Source organism: Siniperca chuatsi, linkage group LG11, assembly GCF_020085105.1.
Source record: "Siniperca chuatsi isolate FFG_IHB_CAS linkage group LG11, ASM2008510v1, whole genome shotgun sequence".
Classification (NCBI taxonomy): Eukaryota; Metazoa; Chordata; class Actinopteri; order Centrarchiformes; family Sinipercidae; genus Siniperca; species Siniperca chuatsi.
In genome coordinates, this window is record NC_058052.1 from 6,171,618 (window position 1) to 6,193,861 (window position 22,244).

General features: G+C 39.6%; 1 protein-coding gene across 9 annotated transcripts in view; it reads right to left on the reverse strand.

Moving 5' to 3' along the window:
* thada (THADA armadillo repeat containing) overlaps positions 1 to 22,244 on the reverse strand; it is a 103,594-nt gene that overhangs the window by 48,367 nt on the left and 32,983 nt on the right. For 8 of the 9 annotated variants that reach the window (XM_044214723.1, XM_044214719.1, XM_044214724.1 and 5 more), the window contains 3 exons: positions 16,370 to 16,459; positions 11,286 to 11,417; positions 1,918 to 2,086 (listed from right to left, as the gene is read on the reverse strand). In XM_044214723.1, coding sequence (XP_044070658.1) covers positions 1,918 to 2,086; positions 11,286 to 11,417; positions 16,370 to 16,459 — 391 coding nt within the window. The remainder of the gene's footprint in view (positions 1 to 1,917; positions 2,087 to 11,285; positions 11,418 to 16,369; positions 16,460 to 22,244) is intronic. The other variant, XM_044214725.1, reaches the window with a different exon arrangement.

Here is a 22,244-nt window from a genome sequence, read left to right on the forward strand (position 1 = left end):
ATGAGAGGAAAGCAAACTAAAATCCACTCTCCTCCTGAAATCTCCTCTAAGCCTTTAAGAGGCCCACCTCCCCTCCTCCTCCTCCTCTCCATCCTTTGCCTTCATCCCACAGCAGACCTCCCTGCAGTCCAGACCGCTACCAAACCATAAGTGCTCCATCAAGAAGAAGGCAGAAATCCTGAAGAAAACGGTGCAGTTTTCATTCTTTGTGTTGACCCCTCGGCCCGGTTCTTACTGCTCCACAGCCCCAGCTCCATCACCGACCCCATCAGTTGCGTTCAATAAAAGGCTGGGGAAACTCCCTCTCCCCTTTTCCTCTGGATGTGTTGATATTACTGGCAGACTGTTTGGTTGTGTTTGTCAGAGTGTGATGACAAAACTAAACACTGGTATTTAGCCTGCGATAACCGCCTTGTCTGGACAGGCTCTGTGTGGAAACTGTGTGTGGGACTGACAGAAAATGTGTGTGTGTGTGTGTGTGTGTGCTGAGGCTTGATGTGCCATATCTATAATCTGTGTGTGTCTGTGCACATACCTGTTATGATAACTGCTTTAGTAATTGCATTTTACATTTTGTCTCTGTTGAGTGAAAACCTCAAGTCCAGTTGTGAAGATTTTCTTGCTTGAACTTGAATTAAAAGGATTATAAACTCATCTATGAACGAGTGTAAAACCTTTTTAGCGATATTGTGGAGGTTTTGTCAAATTTTGTCGCTTATTCACGTAAGTCTTCAAATTGCTTGTTTTGTCCAACAAAAGGCTCCACAACCCAAAACGATTCAATTTACAATTATATAAAACAGCGAAAAGCAGCAAACCCTCACATTTGAGGAGCTGGAACCAAATAATTATTGCTTGATAATTTACTTAAAACACCTAATCAAATCATCAAAACTATTGCAAATACATTTTCTTTAAATCAACTAAATTAATCAACTAATCATTTCAGCACTAGTAGATAAGCTTCATAAGGGCAGGATTTATTGCAGGGTTTATTGCTCAGTTGTACTAAGCTGTATTGTATCGAGTCGAGCGATGGGTGTACCGAATAAACTGGCAAATGCAGTGTGTGTCAGTCTGATACGGGATGTCAGATACGGGATGTCAGGTACAAAATTAAGCAGCAAAAATGTTTTATTACCCCAGTGTGTCACAGTGGAAGACACCCAATTCTATGTCCAGGATGCCTCACAAGGCCCAAACGGAAATATTACCATGACTGAACTTTGTGCATCCTTTCGACCAGTTTGACAGCATCTATAACATGCTTCATGAAACTGTAGTTTTTGACATTCCCTATCCGGGAGCTCTGCCTCTGGCCCCTTAATGCCCCATTAATGCTGCACAGAAAGACCCAAAGCTAATATTGGTCGAGTTTCAGCTTGTAGGGTGTGACATGTATCACCTCATATGACATGTACATGACACCTGATATGAGCTTAAGGCACAATGCTTACAATAACCTCCCAAAGAATACACAACCAGCTGTTATCACGTGACCAATGGTGATGACAATTATGTCAACTCCATGACAAATGAGCAAACACCATTCGCTGAGGAAGACTGTGAGATGTAGGTGAAAGCTCCGGAAACACAAACACCGTCTGTGCCCTTTGTTAGTATGTAAATTTACATGAAAACAGTCTTCATTGGTACATGCAACTCAGTTTAGGTGTGTGTGTGTGTGTGTGTGTACACGCTATGTCAATTTGTATGAAGTACAACATATTATTGAGGAACATAGTGTAGAGTCCTGCACCGACAATCAGGCTTTGATTCAACCTGAGGCTCCCATCACTAAGTAAACACTTGTGGTCATCTAAGGGACTTGTGATTATAGCCTCCACCAAATGTTATGGCATATGTTATGTATATATGAGTGTACTGGTTTATGTTGGTGTGTGCGTGGGTGCAGACCTGCAGCAGAGTCCCATGGATGTGGTTGTGTTGGATATTGGGTCTGGGCTCTGGGGGAAGCTCCTTCAGTAAAGCGTGGACGGTGGATGGGACCTGGGTGACCAGCACGAAGGGGACGAGGGCCCGAGCCGCCATTTCTCTGGTCCGATACACTGCTGAGCGACCGCATCTGCAGAACACACACACACGGCTGCAACATAAGTGTCATGGAAAGTTCTTAAAATCATGGAACGTGGATAGCTGCATTGTTAACAATACGTAACATTGTATGTTTGAGTTAATAGAGGAAGTTATAAGGTTTCCCATTATCACAGGTCGAGGGTTGTTATTGTAAATAAAATGAAGAAAGGTTTAAGGCACTCTTCTGGCCAAAAGCTAAAAAGCCTTCATTTAGATATTTTATAGTGAAATTCTAAAAACATAGACAATGCTTGAACATGTTAAACAGAGCTGCGTAACAACCCACACGTAGCGGCACAAACAGCCTTCTTCATCCTGAATGAAGGCTTTTTAACTTTTTGCCAGAAGAGTGCCTTGGACTTTTCTTCTTTTTTGAACTTTTGTGTTCCCTCCCAAAGAGCACCTTCACTACATTTGTTTGAACTTCCAAGCACTCTGGAGCTTTCCTTTTTTGTTATTGTAACTGTTGAGTTCAATTTATTTTACAGCATTAACTGTGTTATTAAAAATGACGTAATTACTGTCTGTATTATCATTAATATTTTGTACTCCAGCCACATTATGTCATGGACAAATTCTCACGTTAGAAGTGATGACCCATGACTTATTTAATTTGGACAGTTGGTCACTATTTTTATGCATATGGTATGTAACACCTCCATCTTTCTCTCTTTGCCTCTCTCCCCTATTGCAAAGGCAAATGATCAGAACCTAAACAGACCCCAGGCCAGCAGACGGACTACAAAGGAAATAATCAATTCCATTTTGTTTTTGCCCACAGATATCTTGCTCCCTCTTTTTCTTTTTCTCACACACAATGACATGATCATTTACAGTAAGCACCGGTGGTGGAGAATATTGCCAGTCACCCTGAGTGCAGGCTAAAATTAACCTTGTTTACAAGCTGATAATCTTTCCTTCTCCAATGTCATAACACTGCCATAGCTGACACGAGGGAAGGACATGACCAAGACCTGAATGAGATGAGGATGGGGGAGACAGATCGACACGGGTGGAGGAAGACTTACTGTTACTGACGGAAGTAGGCAATCTTAGGAGATTTTTTAATTTATATTTGCAAAAAAAAAAAGTTAGCTGTAGTTCAAGGTGAATTCCTCAAAAAGCACCAATGCAATTCAATGTAACAAATCAGATTTAAAGGAATAGTTTGACATTTTGGGAAATAACGCTTATTTGCTCTCTGAGAATTTGATGAAAAGATTGATACCACTCTCATGGCTGTCCTTAAATAAAAGGCTACAGCCAGCAGCTAGTTAGACTGCTAAACAGCTGCTGGCAAATCATCAAAGTATGTAGTATTCATTGACTGGGAACCATAAATGTCTGCACAAAATGTAGTCCCAATCCATTGAGTAGATGTTGAGATATTTCTCAGGATACGTAAAAACTTTGACCTGTTGGTGAAGCTAGATGAAAAGTCAGGGGATCACCAAAGTCAGTGGGATTCATCCTCTGGGAACCATGAATGTCTGTACAAAATTTCATGACAATCCATCTAATAGTTGTTATTTAGATATTTCAGCAACCAACTGATCCATAGAGCCATGGCTAAAAACATTCTATAGAAGCTCAGTAGAGACAAAAATAAATAATCATCTTTCATCATCATCTTGAAACCACACAGTGCCTCTGAAAGCCGTATTCAGTGTTTTCCTGCACTCGGATACATTTTACAGACTGTTGGCTAACATTATTGCCTATAACATCCACACCTGCTGTCAGGTGGTCAGGTGACATTGGTACACTATTGCAATATCTGAAATCACCAGCACAAAGTACATATAACTGTACTTTTATCCTCTGAGTTGACAGTAGACTTCAGCATGGAGTTGTTCACATTCTAGGAAGGTTCACTAAGTAAGCTTCTGCACCAGCAAATCCTGCTGTAGCTGATTTCTGACATCTTACAGCAATGAGGAGGAAAACCCTGCCTAAAAGGAATATAAACTGCTGTGTAGTTTCTTTGTGTCTCCCTGGTTCATATTTGATCTTCTCAGTGGTACCTGTAGCAACAAGCCTCTTCTGCTGTTTTTTTTTTGACACAGTGCTATTGTTGTTCTGAACACAGTCTTATCCAATATTCATGCCAGAGGCAGTCTGTCAAAAGCACGTAAGTAACTCCATCCATCTAATCCACACCAAACCTGACCTCCATTATGGAGTCACTTTACTCAGAAATAGCTGTATTTTCAGCAGCACAGCTCCTGAGGTGATGCCAGGACGGTGGCTTAACTGTCTTCACCTGACGGTCTTATATCAGAAATACAGCCAAACTCTCTTTCAGTTCAATGCACAAAAATAGTTTTCAAGTGGACTACAAATCGGTCTTACACACGTATAGAGCGCATACATTGAATACATACATACTGTACAGTGACATGGGAGCACTGCCAGTACGCTCACATTCACCCATACAGGACAAAAGTCAAAGGAGGACGAAAGGTGTGTGTGTACGTACGCTTTTTAATAGGGTCTGTGATGGCATTAAAGCTGGCTGTGGGGGCCAAACAAGCGGCTCAGGTCCACTGTGGAAAATTCAGTGGAAGGTTCCAGAGAAACCAGAAACACAGATCCATTACTACAATGGTATGCAGAGATGAAAAGAAAGCTTGCTTTTTTGGCTTTGGTATAAGCGAGGGTGAGATATGTTTAATGGCACAAACATACAAGCGTGCGTGAGGAAGAGAAACAAGTGCAAATAATTATTGGCATGTTGTTAATCGTCTGTGAGCACTGAAAATAATTTGCCAAAAAATCCCCTACTAGTCTGAGTGCTATGAGACAGAAATTAAAACAGACTTGAAATCAATATGGACTTGAACAAAGAGAGGGCTGTTTGGAGCAACAAGTCAACTGTCAACAAATGCTTTTCCACCTGCTGTGAGCATGCCTCCCTCTCTCTCTCTCTCTCTCTCTCTCTCACACACACACACACACACACACACACCCCCCCCCTATGGCCAGACAGGCAACCAAAGACCCTGTGGCAAACACAGACAACAGTTTGCATTCTTGAGCTCTATAGGCCTGTACATGTGAATTTATGTGCACAAGCGTCGCACACACGAACACATCTAATGACCGAAATCTATGCCCATTCCTCACTTTCAACCCCTCCCAGCTCCCATTTGGGGCCCATGTGTTAACTATCTGTGCTAATTTATCCCATTGAAACACTTTTGCGAAAGGAAATGACAGTTTGGAAGGGTGTAATTTTAGAAACAGGGCCGTCCCCTGTGGGGTCATAGGCAGACTGTTGACTGGCATGGACGAGACTCATCTGGGCCTCATTTTGGAGAACTAGGAGAATAGTTTCCTCCACAGAGACTGTAGCATGTTGGCTAAATAAGCCCAAGCAACAAGGTCTGTCACTGAAGAATGTAGGCAAGTTAGGAAGGGAAGTGGTGAGAGAATTATAATAATTTTGCTTCGTTTATTCATATGGAGGAGATGTAGCTGTCTGAATATAATCATTCTTTTACTTTACAACCCAAACCCTTTTTGTTTGGCCTTTAATTGTTTAGTTTACTGTCAAACCACTATGAGTAGAAATGGAAAATGTCTGACTTTGGCGCCTCTCAGTGGTAGTATAAAAAACGCTGGCAAACACGTGGATTTGGGCAGATGAAGAAAATTTACATCATGCAAATTTACAAGCGTCCACGTGGACTTCTGCATACAGCTATAAATTTATGAACACAGACCGTACACGCAGACTGCTCATGTCTGAACACGTCCACATAGGCAGACAGTGTCAGTTTGGAGTATATTGGGGCCTTGAGATGAAAAACTATTATGTTCATTATTGAATCAAAACCCAAAGATATTCAGGTTAAAATGATTTAAAACAGAAAAAAGGAGCAAATACTCACAGTGAAGCAGCATTTGTGTTTGTTTTTTTCAGCACAAACTAAAAGCAACACATATATTGCACCAATTTGCACCGGGATGTCTAATTGTTCTAATCAACAAATTTTTTGTCTAATTTATAGATTGTTGGGTAGTTAAATGTAAATTCTTCATCTGTAAAGTAGATAGATCAAATTTAAAATAAATTCAGTGGAGTACAAAGTTCCCTTTAAAATGTAGGGAAGAGTCATAAGTAGCATAAAATGGAATAATATAGTGAAATACAAAGAACTCAACATTGTACTTAAGTACAGTAAATTAACTTGTTCTACACTGCTCTAATCACATAAAAAAAAAAAATTCCACAGTCGTTTGAATAAAACATAAATACAACTTTAGGGCTACCGTACCTAAGGCTGGATAACAAAAAATCTTCTAATAATAGTAATTTGATAATAATTAGTCATTTGAAATGCTGGTGGGCCCAGATTGCCACTCAAGGTACAATTTCAGTTTACATTTTGAAATGCGATCATGGAACATGTCAGTAAACAATTTCTTTTTTTGTGTCTGGCAGGGTTCCTGGCATTGTTGGCAAGTTTAGCTTTCTCTCAGCATTTGTTTACAATTTTGTCCCTGTCCACTGTCGCTGTCCATGCCAGCCAACAAAATGATAACGCCATGAGCAATGAGGGAAAATATGCAGCATCTGTGTTGGGAAGGAGATGACAGTGGTCCCTTTTGAAGCCTCACTTTAGTTTATGGGCATTACCAGTAAACTATGAGGCAGTAAGGATGAGAAAGGAAAAGGAAGGAAGGGAGTGGGGCAGGGAGGGTGAGGGAGAGATGTCTGGACTGGACATCACAGGACATAAATCACTACCACAGCACCCTGAGGCTTTAGCATTGAGGCAGAGAGAGAACGAGGGAGAGGAAAAAGAAAGAAGCTGAAAGAGAGACATTGGAAGAGATAAGACAAACTGTTCACCAGATATAAAGATGTTGAGGGCTGGAATGAAGCAGCCATCAATTATTAGAATAAATGTGTCTGCTCATCATCATCCTCCCCCTCTTTGTCGTCATCATCATCACTCTCTTCGTCATTATCCAGACAGGTGTGATGCATGCGGAGGCCAGGCTGCAAAGGAATGTCAAAAATCATGCAGGGGGATAGGGAGGATATAAAGATAAAATGCTGTGTTGGAGGGTTATAGGGGTTAGAATTATTTGGCATGATGCACCATCCTGTCAACAGAAGAGGAGCTAAGCTACATTTAATTCTTGGAGGAGGCGGGTCAGATCATATGGAGTGAGGGAAGAAGGGGGGGGGGCATCGACCTCATCAGACACGTCCGCACACGCCTGGGGAAGATGAGTTGAGGGATGGGGGCTTGGTGAAGAGAAACACGGCTGGAGCCAAAGAAATTAGAGCTGGGCTATATTTAACATTTCCAACATGTGGGCTTCATTTGGGTGGATGTGTGTGCAGCATACCTTCTCTGACAGTAAGAGTCAGCCAGCAAGTCACTACTCAAGCTATCGACTTGTTAACTGCACCCACAAGAGATGGATTATATATCTAAAGATTTCACAAAATCACCGCTTTGTTAAAATAATAAGTCTGGTACATCAGTTCATCAATGAGTGATTTGGAAGAACGTATGCATTTTTGAGGCTACACAAGGCATCTTTGCACATTAGCAGCTCCAAATGGTAACTCTGCAGCCCCACTTCACTTTCCATTTGTCACCTTCTGGCCAGAATGTCATTTAGGCAAATACGATGAACATATGGTGTCTCAGAGTGGGGCTGCCTAGCCCGTCTTTGTGATTAAGACAAGTAAGTGAAAACTTCCCCAGTTTTAATTAACAGTATCATAAAAGGCTATAAATGGAAACATTACAGCACAGTTCTACCGGGAAGCTTTCCAAAACACTCTGATGACGATGGTACCTGACTGTTTATGTAGATTTTGTTATCTATAAATTTGAGCAGTTAGTTGAAAGAAGTTGTGGTTACAGTAAAAGTTTGCTTTACTGCTCAGCATAAGGTAATGTTCGTCAACTAAAACAAATTATTTTGTGAATGTGATGTTGTTATTCAAGATTAATTCCTTAGTTATTTCATTAAGCTTGAACTACATTATTAGTATGTACAAACACACCTGATCGGCCTGAATCATGAAATAGGGCACTCCCATCTGTTTTAAGAGACAGAAGATTTGCCAGCTAAATTTTAATGTAGTAGGCAATCTGAAGAGATTAAATGAAAAACAGAAGTGTCTCTTAAATAACAGCGATTGAATGCTGTACTTAGTAACAACAGTTGTACCCATTCAGCAACTCTAAGGATAAATACATTTAGATTAGAGGAGTGCACAGTTTAGTCAAGTTACATGGTGCCTGTGCTCTGAAGTCCTCAAAACTGTAACAATCACCTCTCACTCCCTTGTGCAGACTTTCTTCATGAACCACATGTGCAAATGTGGTAAGATGATTATGCATATTTTTAGTGTAGCGTGCCTGAAATATAAGCCTCAACAAGACTAAGAACCTGCAGCCATGCTAGCAGCTAACAGTGCTTTAAGCTAAATGCTAACATCTACAATGCTAACTTGCTGACGTATACCAGGTAGAATGTTTAGCAATGTTCACCATCTCAATTTAGTGTGTTAGCTAACATTTGCTAATTAGCAATAAACACAAATTACAGTTGATCATAAACCAAAGTACTGGACAAATTTAAATTTTGACCGGATGTTGTTAAATCTGTCAGGTGCTCATTTTAACCTGAACACTTTGCTTGCTGTAATCATCCTACCTGCTCATGCTGGCCATTAAAAGATCCCTTTCAATGTAAGTGATGGGGGACAAAATCTACAGTCCTCGTGCTGTGCAAAAATATATATCAAAGTTAATCTGAAGCTAATATGAGGATTCAGCAGACTGAGTTTGTTAATTCAAGTTGATATCTTGAAAAGTTACACTAAGAAGGAATTTTGGACTAAAAAGACCCACTTGATTTGTCTAACTCAGACTGCTGAAGCCTCATTCGTGAAGCCTTTAAAGTTGAGGGGTCACCAAAGCGATTAAAATTCATCTGGGGGTGGGGTATTGAGACCACACATGTCAACCTCATGGTGGCACTAGAGAAAAAGTCAGACGGTCACCAAAGTTATTAGAATTCATCCGCTGGTCCGATCATGAAAATCTGCAAAACAATCCAGTAGATGCTAAGTTCAGTCAGCTGTAATGGAGCAGCAGACAAACATATCAGGTATATCATCAACAACAACCATATCCCCAAACAATATCTACTCACAAAGCACATTACAATACTATATTGATATATCACACATGTACTACCAACATTTACCAACTATCAACGCACATACAGTAACAGACACAGGGATGAACAAATACCGACACTCAAGTGCTGTTATCTAAACCGTCAGCAGAGCATTCCAAGCTCAAGGTCTTCACCTAACCCCCCAAAATCTCCTCCCAAACACACACACACACACAACTCTGACTTACAAGGGTCCTCAAAAGAACAGTAACACTAATACATATGTGTAAGAGTCTTCAGTTCTGTTTGCAGGTGCAGTAGATGAACACGTACCAATAATATTTGTAGCTTTCTCCATCTCAGGAATGTAAAAAATGAAGGCTGTAACCACAGCTTCCCATTAGCCTGTAAGGTTAACTCCCCAGTAAACAGTAAGTTGAGTTCAGATAAAACCAGTCACAAACTAATGAACCACTGCCACACAAGACAGTACAAGCAACAACGCAGAAACCCACTGGAGACACTAACATGTGGCAAATAAACTTGAATGATTGATTGAAATCAGACTAGACAGGTGTTTTGGCTTAAATGTGCAGAAACACAAAATCAGACACAGAGACATAAAGTTTCTTATTTTAAGTCGTTTTCCTGAGTGGTGATACATCAACGGGATTTTGGGGAGTGTAACGTAAATAACACAGCAAAGAAATGATGCGAGACAAGTTCATATAAAAGATGCTCAAGCACCTGTGCAAACAAAACAAAAAGACCACACACACGCACGCACACACGTCAATGTTTAGACTGCAGGTGTTTTGTCTTGGCGATTGTTCTATACTTAGAATGAGTTCTGGTTCAGAGAAACGTTGTTTGAGAGGTTTATCATGGCTGAGAGAGCAGGTGTGTGACCTTCTTGGATTTGATAGAACATTCCCCATGCTAACGTTTCCTTTTATTATAAGCATACGAGCAGACTGGTAACACATTCTCATTGATGACACAAGGGAGGGAGCTGCTGATAGGGAGAGCATTACACCCATTCACATAGTGCATTTTGTATAGCTGGTCAGTGAGCAGCTCTGCTGGGACTCTTGGAGCAGTTATGAATTGAAATTCTTGCTCAAGGACATAAAAAGAACGTCATACAAACTTGTTCTTAAGCAAACATCATAAGAAAAGCAGAGAAATAACACTAATTGTGATGACAGACAGCCATACAGATAATATAGAAGCTCTTAAGCTAGGTAGTGTGTGTGTGTGTTTTTAAGTTAACTATGTCTGGATATAAAGTATTTCTGATTCTGATATATTCTGACAAGCTTGTGTGTGCAGTATATTTGTATATGTCTATCTACCATTTTTATATATTATACAGTAAAATATGCTGTAAACAATGGATATCATAGGGTACTCATTCAACACAAGGTCCATTTAGTAGATATACACTATATCAATGTTATCTATTCTTAATACATTATTAGGAATGATTCCACTTTGATTTTACCATTTCCACATGAAAGTGAAAATAATGTGATTAAATGGACTTAAAGACCTTAAAGGGACAGTTTTTCCAAAATCAAAAATACATATTTTCCCTCTTACCTGTAGTGCCATTTATCCATCTAGATTGTTTTGGTGTGAGTTGCTGAGCTTTAGAGATATCAGCCGTAGAAATGTCTGCATTTTTTGGATATAATGAGACTACACGGCACTTGGCTCGTGATGCTCAAAGCGCCAAAAAAATACATTTGAAAAACTCAACAGCAATGTCTCCTTCCAGAATTTAAGACCCAGTTACTCACGTACTCATGTAGGAACTATCTGTGGAAAGAAAATAGTTCCTACATGAAACTGCTCACAAGGTTGTAGGTATGTATTTTTGATTTTGGGGTGAACTGTCCCTTTAAGGCAATAAAACTAAAAAAAGTGTATCCATTGTATTGTACATGTATGTACACTGTATGAAGACTGTCCATAATGTATATGAATATGTGTATGCTTGGGTGTGTGTGTGTGGCACTGACACCCACCGAATGATGAAGGGCATGAAAGGAGCGAGTCCCAGAGGTGAAGAAGATCCATCCATGGGAGAAGGGTAGAGTCGACTGAGCACCAGCAGCAGCAAGAACAGACTGGGGTGAAGCTTCACCTGACCACTGTCGCTGAACACACACACAAACAGCCAATCAGATTTTAACAATGCAACACTGATTTCACCTGAAATATGCAGGTGACAGTAGCGCGTAATGAACAGAGCAGCCTTTAGATCAATGACAACTGTGTTGTAAATGTAGGTAGTCGAGCTATTGTATATGACTTTGATTAAAGCATTTTGTTGTAAACAACTGGGAAGAGATGTATGTAAAATGAGAAATGGCTGTCTTGAATGTCATCTTCCTTTAAACGGGTCTGAGACAATGATATTTTTTTTTAAATGTATGACTAAAATCAATAAGGCTTTTGCCAAGAATGTGACCTGCTTGAGGAGTTCTGATTAGCTCAATGACTATTATACATTTTATAGCATATCTTTTTTTATAGATTTGCATTATAGGAATAGTTTTACATTTTGGGAATTACGTTTATTAGCTTTCTTGCTGAGAGTTAAAGAATATAGTTATAAGAATATCGATACCACACTCACGTCTGTATGCTAAATATGAACATAGAGCCAGTAAGGTGCTTAGCTTAGCATAAAAACTGGAAGCAGAAGGAACAGCTAGGCTGGCTCTGTCCAGTTAAACAGAAGTCCACCTACCAGCACCTCTACAGCTCATTAATTAACATGTTATATTTTGTTTGTTTTATTTCATTCACAAATGAAAAAATGACAAGTTGTGGTTTTACTTGGAGTTCTGCGATGTAACTAGTCACAGTTGCAGTCTTTTCACTAAGCTAATCGCCTGCGAGCTCTAGCTTCATAGTTAGTGTACAGACATGAAAGTGGTATTGATCTTCTCATCTAACTCTCAGCAAGAAAGTGAGTGTATTTCCCATAATGTCAGAATATTCCTTTATTTTGTTATCTTTGTTGATATGCTGTAGCTATAGCAGTGAAAGTGAAATAAATAGTTTGGTTGCAATGCTAGTGCGTTGTCCATTTTTGGAATTGGGATCAAACAGCAATATGGCTGACACATGAAAACCACATATAATCAAAATTCCAAACCAAAATATGACAGGCCTAAATTCCTCCAACTCCTTAATACACAATGCATTTCTAAAACCACCCACGCTCCAATACAGTCATCTCCTCATGTGTCCTTGAGCTGAGCTTTTCACCTCCCTCTTCTCCTGTATCCAAATCTCATCACTGCCAACTGAGTCAGAATGGAAACTGTCTTTCTCTGCCAGCGGTTTCACAGTTTCACTCTGACACACTTGCAGTGAAGGAAGTAGGGAGGACAATGGAGAAACAGACAAGAACGCAAGCAACAAAGTAAGGAAAATGTTTGAATACAAGGTATCTAATATGGAGAAGGGTCATGCTTTGCCTTTAGAGCAGTTTTATTGCAGATCTTTGAGGGATGAATAAAGCAGAAATCAATTTCCCAGAAGTTATCTCATTGTGCTTTTCCTATAGAGCAGGTCTAGACCGTACTCTTTATAATATTAATTACAGAGACCCAACAAATCCCACCGTGAGCAAGCATTTGGCAACAGTGGCAAGGAAAAACTTCCTTTAAGAGGCAGAAACCTCGAGCAGAACCAGACTCAATGGTGGGCGGCCATCCGCCGCTGCCGTGTTAGGTTTTGAGAGAGAGAGAGAGAGAGAGAGAGAGAGAGAGAGAGAGAGAGAGAGAGAGAGAGAGAGAGAGAGAGAGAGAGAGAGAGAGAGAGAGAGAGAGAGAGAGTTAATAAAACCATTCAAACTTTAGCAGTGTTTAGCCGTGCGTGAGGTGAAAATATCATCTTTGGGAATATTGTCGGGAAAACAGTTTTTACAATGTAGAGAGTGCCTGCAGTTGAGCTTTGTGTAGGTATCTAAGAATGTAAGGTCTGCTTTTATGAGTGTGTGTGTGTGTGTGTGTGTGTGTGTGTGTGTGTGTCAGGAGGAGAGCAATATTTCGTTTGGGCCCTGTCATTAGTCATGACGATCTTATAGAACAGAGACAGAACAACAGACCCCTGCGAAAACAACTTGTGCTTTTCATTACTTCATTAAACAACAACACACACACACACACCCACACACCCACCCACCCCCTGGGACTGCCATAGATCGACAAAACGGGAAATGTAATAGCAGCCCAATTAGTAACTGGTCTAATGTGTTTAGTGTCACAGTTTAGTAAAGCACAACGAGACAGGATATGATGTCAGAGAGAGAGGATGGGGGCAGATAGAGGGGAATTGCAAACATATTAGGCCCTGTTGGGATACAGCTGGAGGCAGAAACACTTGACAGGATGAAACAGAGACTCTGTAGCATTTAATGGCACTCGCAAATTCCATGTTGAGACAAGAATGTCTGCCCTCTCTCCCCAAACTCCTCAATCATCTCCAGCACTCGGCTGTTTGATGAAAGGGTTATTTTTGTTTTACATCTTTTAAAGAGAGTGGAAACTGAACACCTGAAGTATTTTTATTCTTCATTTAGAAAGAGTGAAAGGGACACAGTAGCAAAAACACAAAAGAAGCTCTACAGTAAACTAAAGCTTTAGTTAGCTCTCAGACAAATAAATCAGGTGTTTTGTTAGTACTTGGACTATGATATGAAAACTGTTTTCTTTGGAAGTGAAGGCAGTGGCAGATAAGACAGTATGTACTGCAACAAATCACTGCAGAGCAGTTTAAAATGTGGGTAATGACCTGAAACAGCTTGAGAGATAAAACTGGTTACGTTTGCTACACTGAGATAATAACATTTGGAATTTGAAAGGTGTGAATAATTTTCTTACTAAAAAGTCTCCTTAGCTGTATGATAAGGGCTCCAGCATATCCATCAAATCTGGTGTATTTAAAAAGTGGCCAAATACAAGTACAGTCCATTAAACACCGGGTGCATATACAAGTACACACAATGCGACTGGAGGAGTGTCCTTCCCCGCCACAGAATGGAGTTTGTGAGTCAAGGTAAAGGAGACAACACCAAAAATAAATCCCAAAGGTGAAATCCAAAACAAAGACAACATGAATTCTGCTTCTGTCCAAAGTAACAGCTAATAATACAAGAGGAAAAAGATGATTCCGATCTGGTACTGGAAGAAAATATCAAAACGGACAGGGCACGTTTTTTCACTAAAACAAACAAAGAATGAGGAGAATAATCATTTCTAGTGACTATTTTAGTCTGGTTTAAAGGTCAAGACCAAGTATGAGCATTTCAGCGTTACTTCAGTAAACCGCTTCCAGGTTAGAATCCATCCACACATGGAAATCACAAAAGATACTGAAAAAGAACTTGTGCCCTGAGATCCAAGATGTGGTTGAATAACAGACATTGATCCAGCATATTCTTAGCCAATTGCAGGTGCTGTAAATTGTGTCATATTATATCACGTGTACATTTATATAGGTATGCACAGCTACATGTATGTATGTATGGGTATACGCATAAGCATATCACACAGTATGATGCAATTTGTTGTTTCATTTTCTCTCTCTCTCGTCTATTTTTTGTGAGTATTGTGTCTGTATTGTATTGTTTGTATATGGTATCTCTTGGTCCAGAGGTGGAAGGGGTGAGGGCAGGTATATGTTGAAAAATCAATAAACGGAGTGGAAATAGAGTGCATACAAAGACAATTCTGTGTTGTTTTTTTTAGACTAAAAAAATACTATGAAAACTGGCACCAAAAGACAAGATGTATTGAAGAATGAATCATTGATACTCAAGGACTGCATCCAGACTTTGTTTTAAAATCACAAGTCCAAAGCCCATCCAGGCTCTAACATAACATGCAGATAGGCAACACTTTTCAAGCTTGCCTTCTTTACATGCTACAGCAAAGACTGCTGCCTGAGGAAAAGCACAGAGCTCAAAACACACTGCCTATCTCCTTTTGTTCGTCTTGTGCTCTGTGTGCACTTTTGGGGATTTGTGCACTTCAAAAAAAAAAAAAAAATTGACATACAGTACAGACGGTTGGAAGCAATGTTTGATCACATAACTATCTCTGGACACAGCATTGTTTTTCATTCATAATTCTTCTTTACAGAATTTGTTAGGGGAGAGCATTTGTGGAGGAACGATAGATTACATAGTCGTAATGTATATACATGGACTCCAAAGTACAACCTTATAGTTCCAAATCTCATTTCTATAATCTTTCGTATATTGTGACCTATTTTGGGAATGTGCTTGTACTGTAACTTCCACAAGACTCTCTAAAATCATTAACAGCAGCTCCCTTACCTCCTGTCCTGCTGTGTATTGCTACAGTGTGGTGTGGTTGGTCTGTTTGGGTGGCGCAATACACTGAGATGATGTGGGAAGTTGGAAAGCCGAGATCTGGTTCCGTGGGAAATTTGCAAATGTTTTAACAAGGGTCGAAGGGAGTGAGGGGAATTGTGAAAGAGCCAGTCTGAAAAAGCATTCAATTAATTGGATCCATATTAAGATAAGGCTGCCTGGGGAGCTGTTAGACGACTCAAATGCTTTTAAAAAGGGAGTTTGGGCTGAGCAAAAAAAAAAAGATAAGGCCAATGAACCTTAGAAGACTCAACTCCCCATCGCAAAAAACAAAACTAAATCTCGACAAGACATTTACTTTATGCGGTTGTAAAGGGTTATGCTTTGAGCAAATAGTCTGTCAGTTCAGCAAGTGATACTTTGAAAAAAAGGCCCACACAAGAACTCTATCTAGGGCAATGCAACTTCATTTGAGAAAATAGCTGAGTTCATAGTACATGTTACCACTTAAAAAAAAAAAATCTAGTTTTAGGACTGATGAAGAGTGTCACTAACTTCACTTCTTCCTCCTGGTTACTGCAGGAAACAAAACCAAACCAAAGCACCACTGCTTAATCAGCTTAAGAAAACAACAAAGCTCGTATGGCTTCAATGTAAGTCAAACTAAACCTATAAAGGGATCAAGGAAGTGTGAAAAGCCATGGCAAGGGCTGAATGTGGAGAGTGCATGTGTGTGTGGATTAAGGAGGACCACCTCACCTTTCCACTGTGGCTGCAGCCTCCTCCAGCTGGTTCAGAAGGAACGGATAGAGAGCCGGAAAACGAGTGAAAAACTCTCGGCCTGTCATCCTGAGGGGACAGACACAGACAGAGACAGAGACAGGAAGAGCATGAATTTTTCAACAGTAATAAAAGGCACTTTGGCATATACCCGGAGAAATAAGGATTCTCAAACTGGCTGTTTCTTAAGTACAGAGCCACCAAAGTCCTGAAACAATATGTTTTTTAAAATATTATGCACACAAAATAAAAAGTATCATGTTTTGGAACTTTGGGGGCTCCGTAGTGCAGTGTTAAGGCTTATAAAAGAATCTTATAAAATTTTTCTTAACTTTACTAAGAGTCCACTACCATGCTAGCACCTCTGTGAGGCTGTACTTAGGCACAGCAGTGGTTTGAGCTAAATGCTAATATATTCCAAATAGCCTCCCTCCATAAAAGTGACAAAACAAGAAACATCAAGAAGCAGAGGAGGGGAAATGATGGAGAGAGTGCTTATAATCAAATGTTGTGAAGTTCTGATAAGGAGATGGCCTTGTGCCAAATACTCTCTACCTAAACAAATCCAGCCTTTATGTTTGTTTACCCTGCTACGGCTAGAAATAAACACTTAAAGTTGTGTGTATGCACATATACTGCGCCATGTGCCACAGTCACGTGTGTCTGTGCTTATGTATTCAATCACACACACAACTGTCAATAAAATGAAAAGTTTTATATTTAACACTGCCGGTCTTGCTGCTGCAACCGCCATTCAGCCTCAGGGCCAATAAAGTTTTTATTTAACTCTGCACGTCTAAATCAAGTAGCTCCTAAAGGGAAGAGGTGTGGTCTGCCAAGCACATGATCACAAGACTGGAGAGATCGCATACTGCTTCAGTCACGACTGTCACTGATTTTGGACTAATGCACACACACACACGCGCACACACACACACAGGACCTGGTTCAAGTTAGCAGCAGGCACTGTCATGGTAGGAAAGTGAGTCGTGTGTAGGTTTTAAAACCTCTTTCAACCAGGATATGACACACTCCTCACCTCTTGTGACCTGACAAATACACACACATGAAGTGTGGGGATAGGTGTACATATTCACTGCATAAGGAAACAAGTGCAAAAATAATCTAAGTAAAATAAAAATCTGAAATCTGGCCCTAAATGTTTGATGTTCACTTTATGCATGTGTAAATACAGGACTGTGTATATTATATTATATTATCTCCTCTGCTCTCTCTAATGAGAGTCTCTCAGTCTGACAAGACTCTGCTGCCTGGAGGACAAAGGTCAGAGGTTGTTTTGAAGCAGATTAGATGGGGTAAGGGTCACAAAGGAGGAGAGAGGAGAGAGGAGGAGGTGTAAGTGAAAAGGCCTGGTCATGTCTGGTTCACAGCTGTGTGTGCACATTCATATAGACTACATTACCTTTAAGGCAAATGGCTCAAAAAGTCTGTGGAAGATTAGTTGTTACACAAGGTGATTATAATATTTTTTAGAATGCATACACACAATGTTATATAAAAGGCGGTGAAGGAAAGTAAGTAAGTGCATATACTCAAGAACTTATGTGCAATTTTGAGGAGTATTTCTAGTTTATGTTACTTTATTCTTCTACTCCACTACATTTCAGAGGAAAATATTGTGCTTTTTACTCCAAAATGATTAGAGCTAAATCGTAAGAATAAAGATTACATCTAAAAAAACACCTTGGAGGGGCCCGACCCCTAGGTTGGGAACCACTGGACTATAGCGAACAGTATATAACCCTATGTAACACCTAGACCAGCTACAACAGTAAAAAGCTGCTTACACATGGATGCATCAGTATTAACATTCTAATAACTTAATACATAATAATATATCACTTGCAGGCACAACTTTTCTGTACTTATGATAGTATAACTACATTTTTCTGATAATACGTCTGTACTTTTACTTATGCAGGATTTGGAATGCAGGACTTTACTTCTAATGGAGTATTTCTTTCAGTGTTGTGTTGTATTGGTACTTCTGCTTAAGTAAAAGATCTGACACTTTACACACCACTGATAATAGGTTCTACAAGCAATCCTGCTGAGATGTCGTTGAGCAAAAAAAAAACAAAAACAAAAAAACATACCATGCTCAAAAGCACCTCAGTAAAAAAGAAAACTGAGGGAATGCATTTATTTACTTCTAAAGACTGACGCTTTGAAAGGATTCGGAAAAGCTGAAGAAGGCTGTTTGGCGAAACGTTGAAATGTATCGGCGTTATGAGTGTGCAGCTTTCTCTTTCTCATTTTTATTAAAGTGCACCTAAATAACATTGATATGGACATTTCTGCATGTACAATAGCACATGTAGTGCAAAGTGAGGAGTTGACAGAGGCCCGTGATAAAGCTGGAGGCTTTGGTTGGAATGCAGAGAGCAATCTTTGCTCTGTCAGCTTTGTTTACAATTGCATTTATCTCAGCGACGATATCGGATCAACATCAATGCACGGTCACAGAGCGGAGAAGCCTGAGTCTGGGCTTAGTGGAACGATGATCCATAAGCAAACAATATGTCTGGATTCAAGTAACTATGTAAAATACACAGCTGAAATTCCCACAGACAGCAAGAAGCTCAAACTTCCCAAAAACACAAATACACACACTGCCATAAATAAACTGGTTTGTGTGAGAGGGAAATGTGTTTATGCTCCAGCTTCAGTGGACCAAGAGGCTCTTACACACAGAGCCAAATATTAGAGTGGACAAGCTGTCACAATGCATTTTCTGCTGCCAGAGATCACAACAGTAAAATCATGGTAATAACAAAAACCAGACATACAACTGACTGTGGAAAAGACAAACTCCCAAAGTTATAAATGAGTTGCAGCTTTCTTGCTCATACACGCACAGTTCTGTACCAATTTCAGGTCAATACAATGAGATTTACTGCCATGACAACTGCATGTTACAATAGCACTATTGTAACATAAATATAATGATTTCTAAACTAAAAATATTCAAAGATAAACATGTCACACTAGAATACAATAGTTTCAATGCTAATTTTCTTAGTAATTCTTCTATTTGACATTAATCACAGCACACGAATTCTCCCACATGCATATAAAAATCACCCCACACAGTAATAATAAGAAAGAAAGCAGCAGACAAGAGGAAGGGGAGATAACTAAAAGCTATACAAAGGGAGGGACAGCAGACTAAAAACACAAAACAGACAAGATAAACAGGAGCAGCCTTGGCTTGGTTAGGAGTATTCTGAGGCCTTCAGCAAAGCAGCCAATAGAAATACAGTAAAGGGAGCCAGACAGAGCTTCCTGGAGCAGGGCCCAAAGCCCTGTGAAACTTTAGCCTGGATTATCTGTGGGGTAACAAATCACTTCTGAGCTCAATGTAGACGTCACTACAACTATCATACTCCAACAAAGCACATTATTGTTCATGTCTGTTTTAATATGCTCCGAATACTACCGAATACTGTATCAGTTCTAACAGGGGCCCAGTAAGATATCAATCATAGAAAGGTTTTATACATTATGGTTTCAAGGTGTACAAGGCCACTCTGCATATTTGCATTTCCAAACAGCAGTGAGGTAACAGGTTTAACGAGAATAAGTCTACAGCCATGCTAATGGCAATGATGTTGCTAGGTACGAGTGCTGCTTCTCTGATGCATTCAAATCTGAAAGGACGCAGTAAACTCACTATGCGCGCCCAGGGGATGCACCCTATTTTTTCCCCAGACAATGCTACATTGCGAACAACAATTATTATTATATATTATTATCAGCCTCTTATAAAAGGCTGCAGCCACAGAAGACAATCCACAAATGTGTACCATGATCCACAAATATTTCACTATGCACAAACTTGTTTGGTTTTTTTTTTGTTTGTTTTTTTACTTGTTTTGTGTAAAGTCATATCCACAAAAATACAGAGCGATTTGCAAATATGCATAACTTACATATTTTAATTTCACATAAAAATATTATAGATTTTACAAATGTAAAGAGTTTCACCACAACAAATACTTGTAAGGTGATATTTATGCATTTGTGGATCCATTTTTACATGTGAAACAGGTTTTGCACATTTGTAGATTGCTTCCGGTCAGCTTGTGGGCCATGTGACATTTGTGACTTCCCTCCTATTTATTTGTGGAATTTAGTCCAATTTGTACCGCAGAAGATCTGTAAAAAGGAATCCGCAATGTGAGGTGCAGTTACTAGCTACACCAGCAGGTGGAGATATTCCCTCACATGAGCTGATGGAACTACAGTCTGTACTGGAAGAAGAGTCAACTGTAGACCCGACCCTACTCTGCCTCTGATTGGCTATACCGTTCCAGGCGTCTGCTAAACACTAACGCTAGCCTAGCTATGATTCTAACCAGCGCTATGACCTAGACATTGCTGATTCCTAAGAAAATTAGCAATGGAACTATTGTATTCCAGTGTGACTTTACAATGCTTGTACATGTTTATCTTTTAATATTTTTAGTTTAGAAAAGATTCTTTTTATCTTACAATAGTGCTATTGTAGCGTGCAGTTGACATGGTAATCCTTTTCTGAATTTATTCTTTTTTTTAAAGAATATATATTAAAAAAATATTATTTAGTAAAAAAAAAAAAAAAAGAACTGATAAGAGTAGTAGTATCAATAAAATCCTAATGATACCCATCCCTAAACACGAGTTTAACACAACAATTTGTCAAAAAACACAAATTTTATTGGGGACCCACTCAAGTGACCACCTGTGGGCTCTGGGGACTAACTGTGAACATGCAGATGTTTAGCAGGTATTATGTTTACCATGTTCACCATTTTAGTTGACATAAAATACAGAGCTGGAGCAGGGACATGGTTAGCCTAGCTTAGCATAACAAGGCTAATGCAAGTCGTAATTACGACTGGGAAGCTCGGATTTTTCTGAAAGCTCTGATATATCCGACTTGGCACAGAGCTTGCTGGGTACAATTTGGGTGATAGTTGTTTTAAGTGTTTGTTGTTTCTTACTATACGTCGTCCTAACTATGTATGAATTTCAATGTATCACAATATATTGAAAATACATTTCTTGAGTGTCTAGACACAAACCTATATGTTTTTTGTGCAAAGAAAAGAAAGTGATTGTGATACTGGCAAATAAGACATGCATTTCTGGGGAAAATGTGCCTGCTACACCATCAAATATGTTCCTGTGATTACATAATCCTGTGGAACCTGTTGCAGAATCCCAAGTGCTTAACTCCACCTGTCCTGCATCTAAGTTGGATACAACAAATTATAAAATATATGTGGAAAAAACACTTGACCCAGGTCTGCTATCATTTTCATTATCAAGGTTTCCAAATACTTGTATGGTTGTTTGACAAGGCATTGGGAGCCTGCTATAATTTAAGACTCTTTTCCAGAAACCTCAAAAACAAACCACACTTTTTCAAACAATCTTTGACAGCACAGCAGGACTCACAACTGATAACCTTCCAACGAAAACTCAGACAGTTAAACCTCTAAACAGATTCCTTATTTGCAGACCTCGAACAAAATTATTATTGGCATGACAGACAGAACATTTTGGATATGTAGGTTAGTGGCATTTGGTTGCAAAAGTTTCTGGTAATCTCAACACTTTTGCCCTGAAAATTTGTAAGGAAATCATCACCTGTGTGCTTCTATTTTATTTTTTTAACATGAAAAATCCATTTTTTCCTTTGCCTCCTGTGTCCTTTCCTTATTGCTGGTACAGCAGCAGCGGAGACCTGCATCTCCACAAGCAATAATCAGCAGTGGGTTTGCGTAGAGTGAAACCTTCATTTCAGCCAGAGTGGTGTTACAACAGTGTCCCCCGGTGGTGTACAACA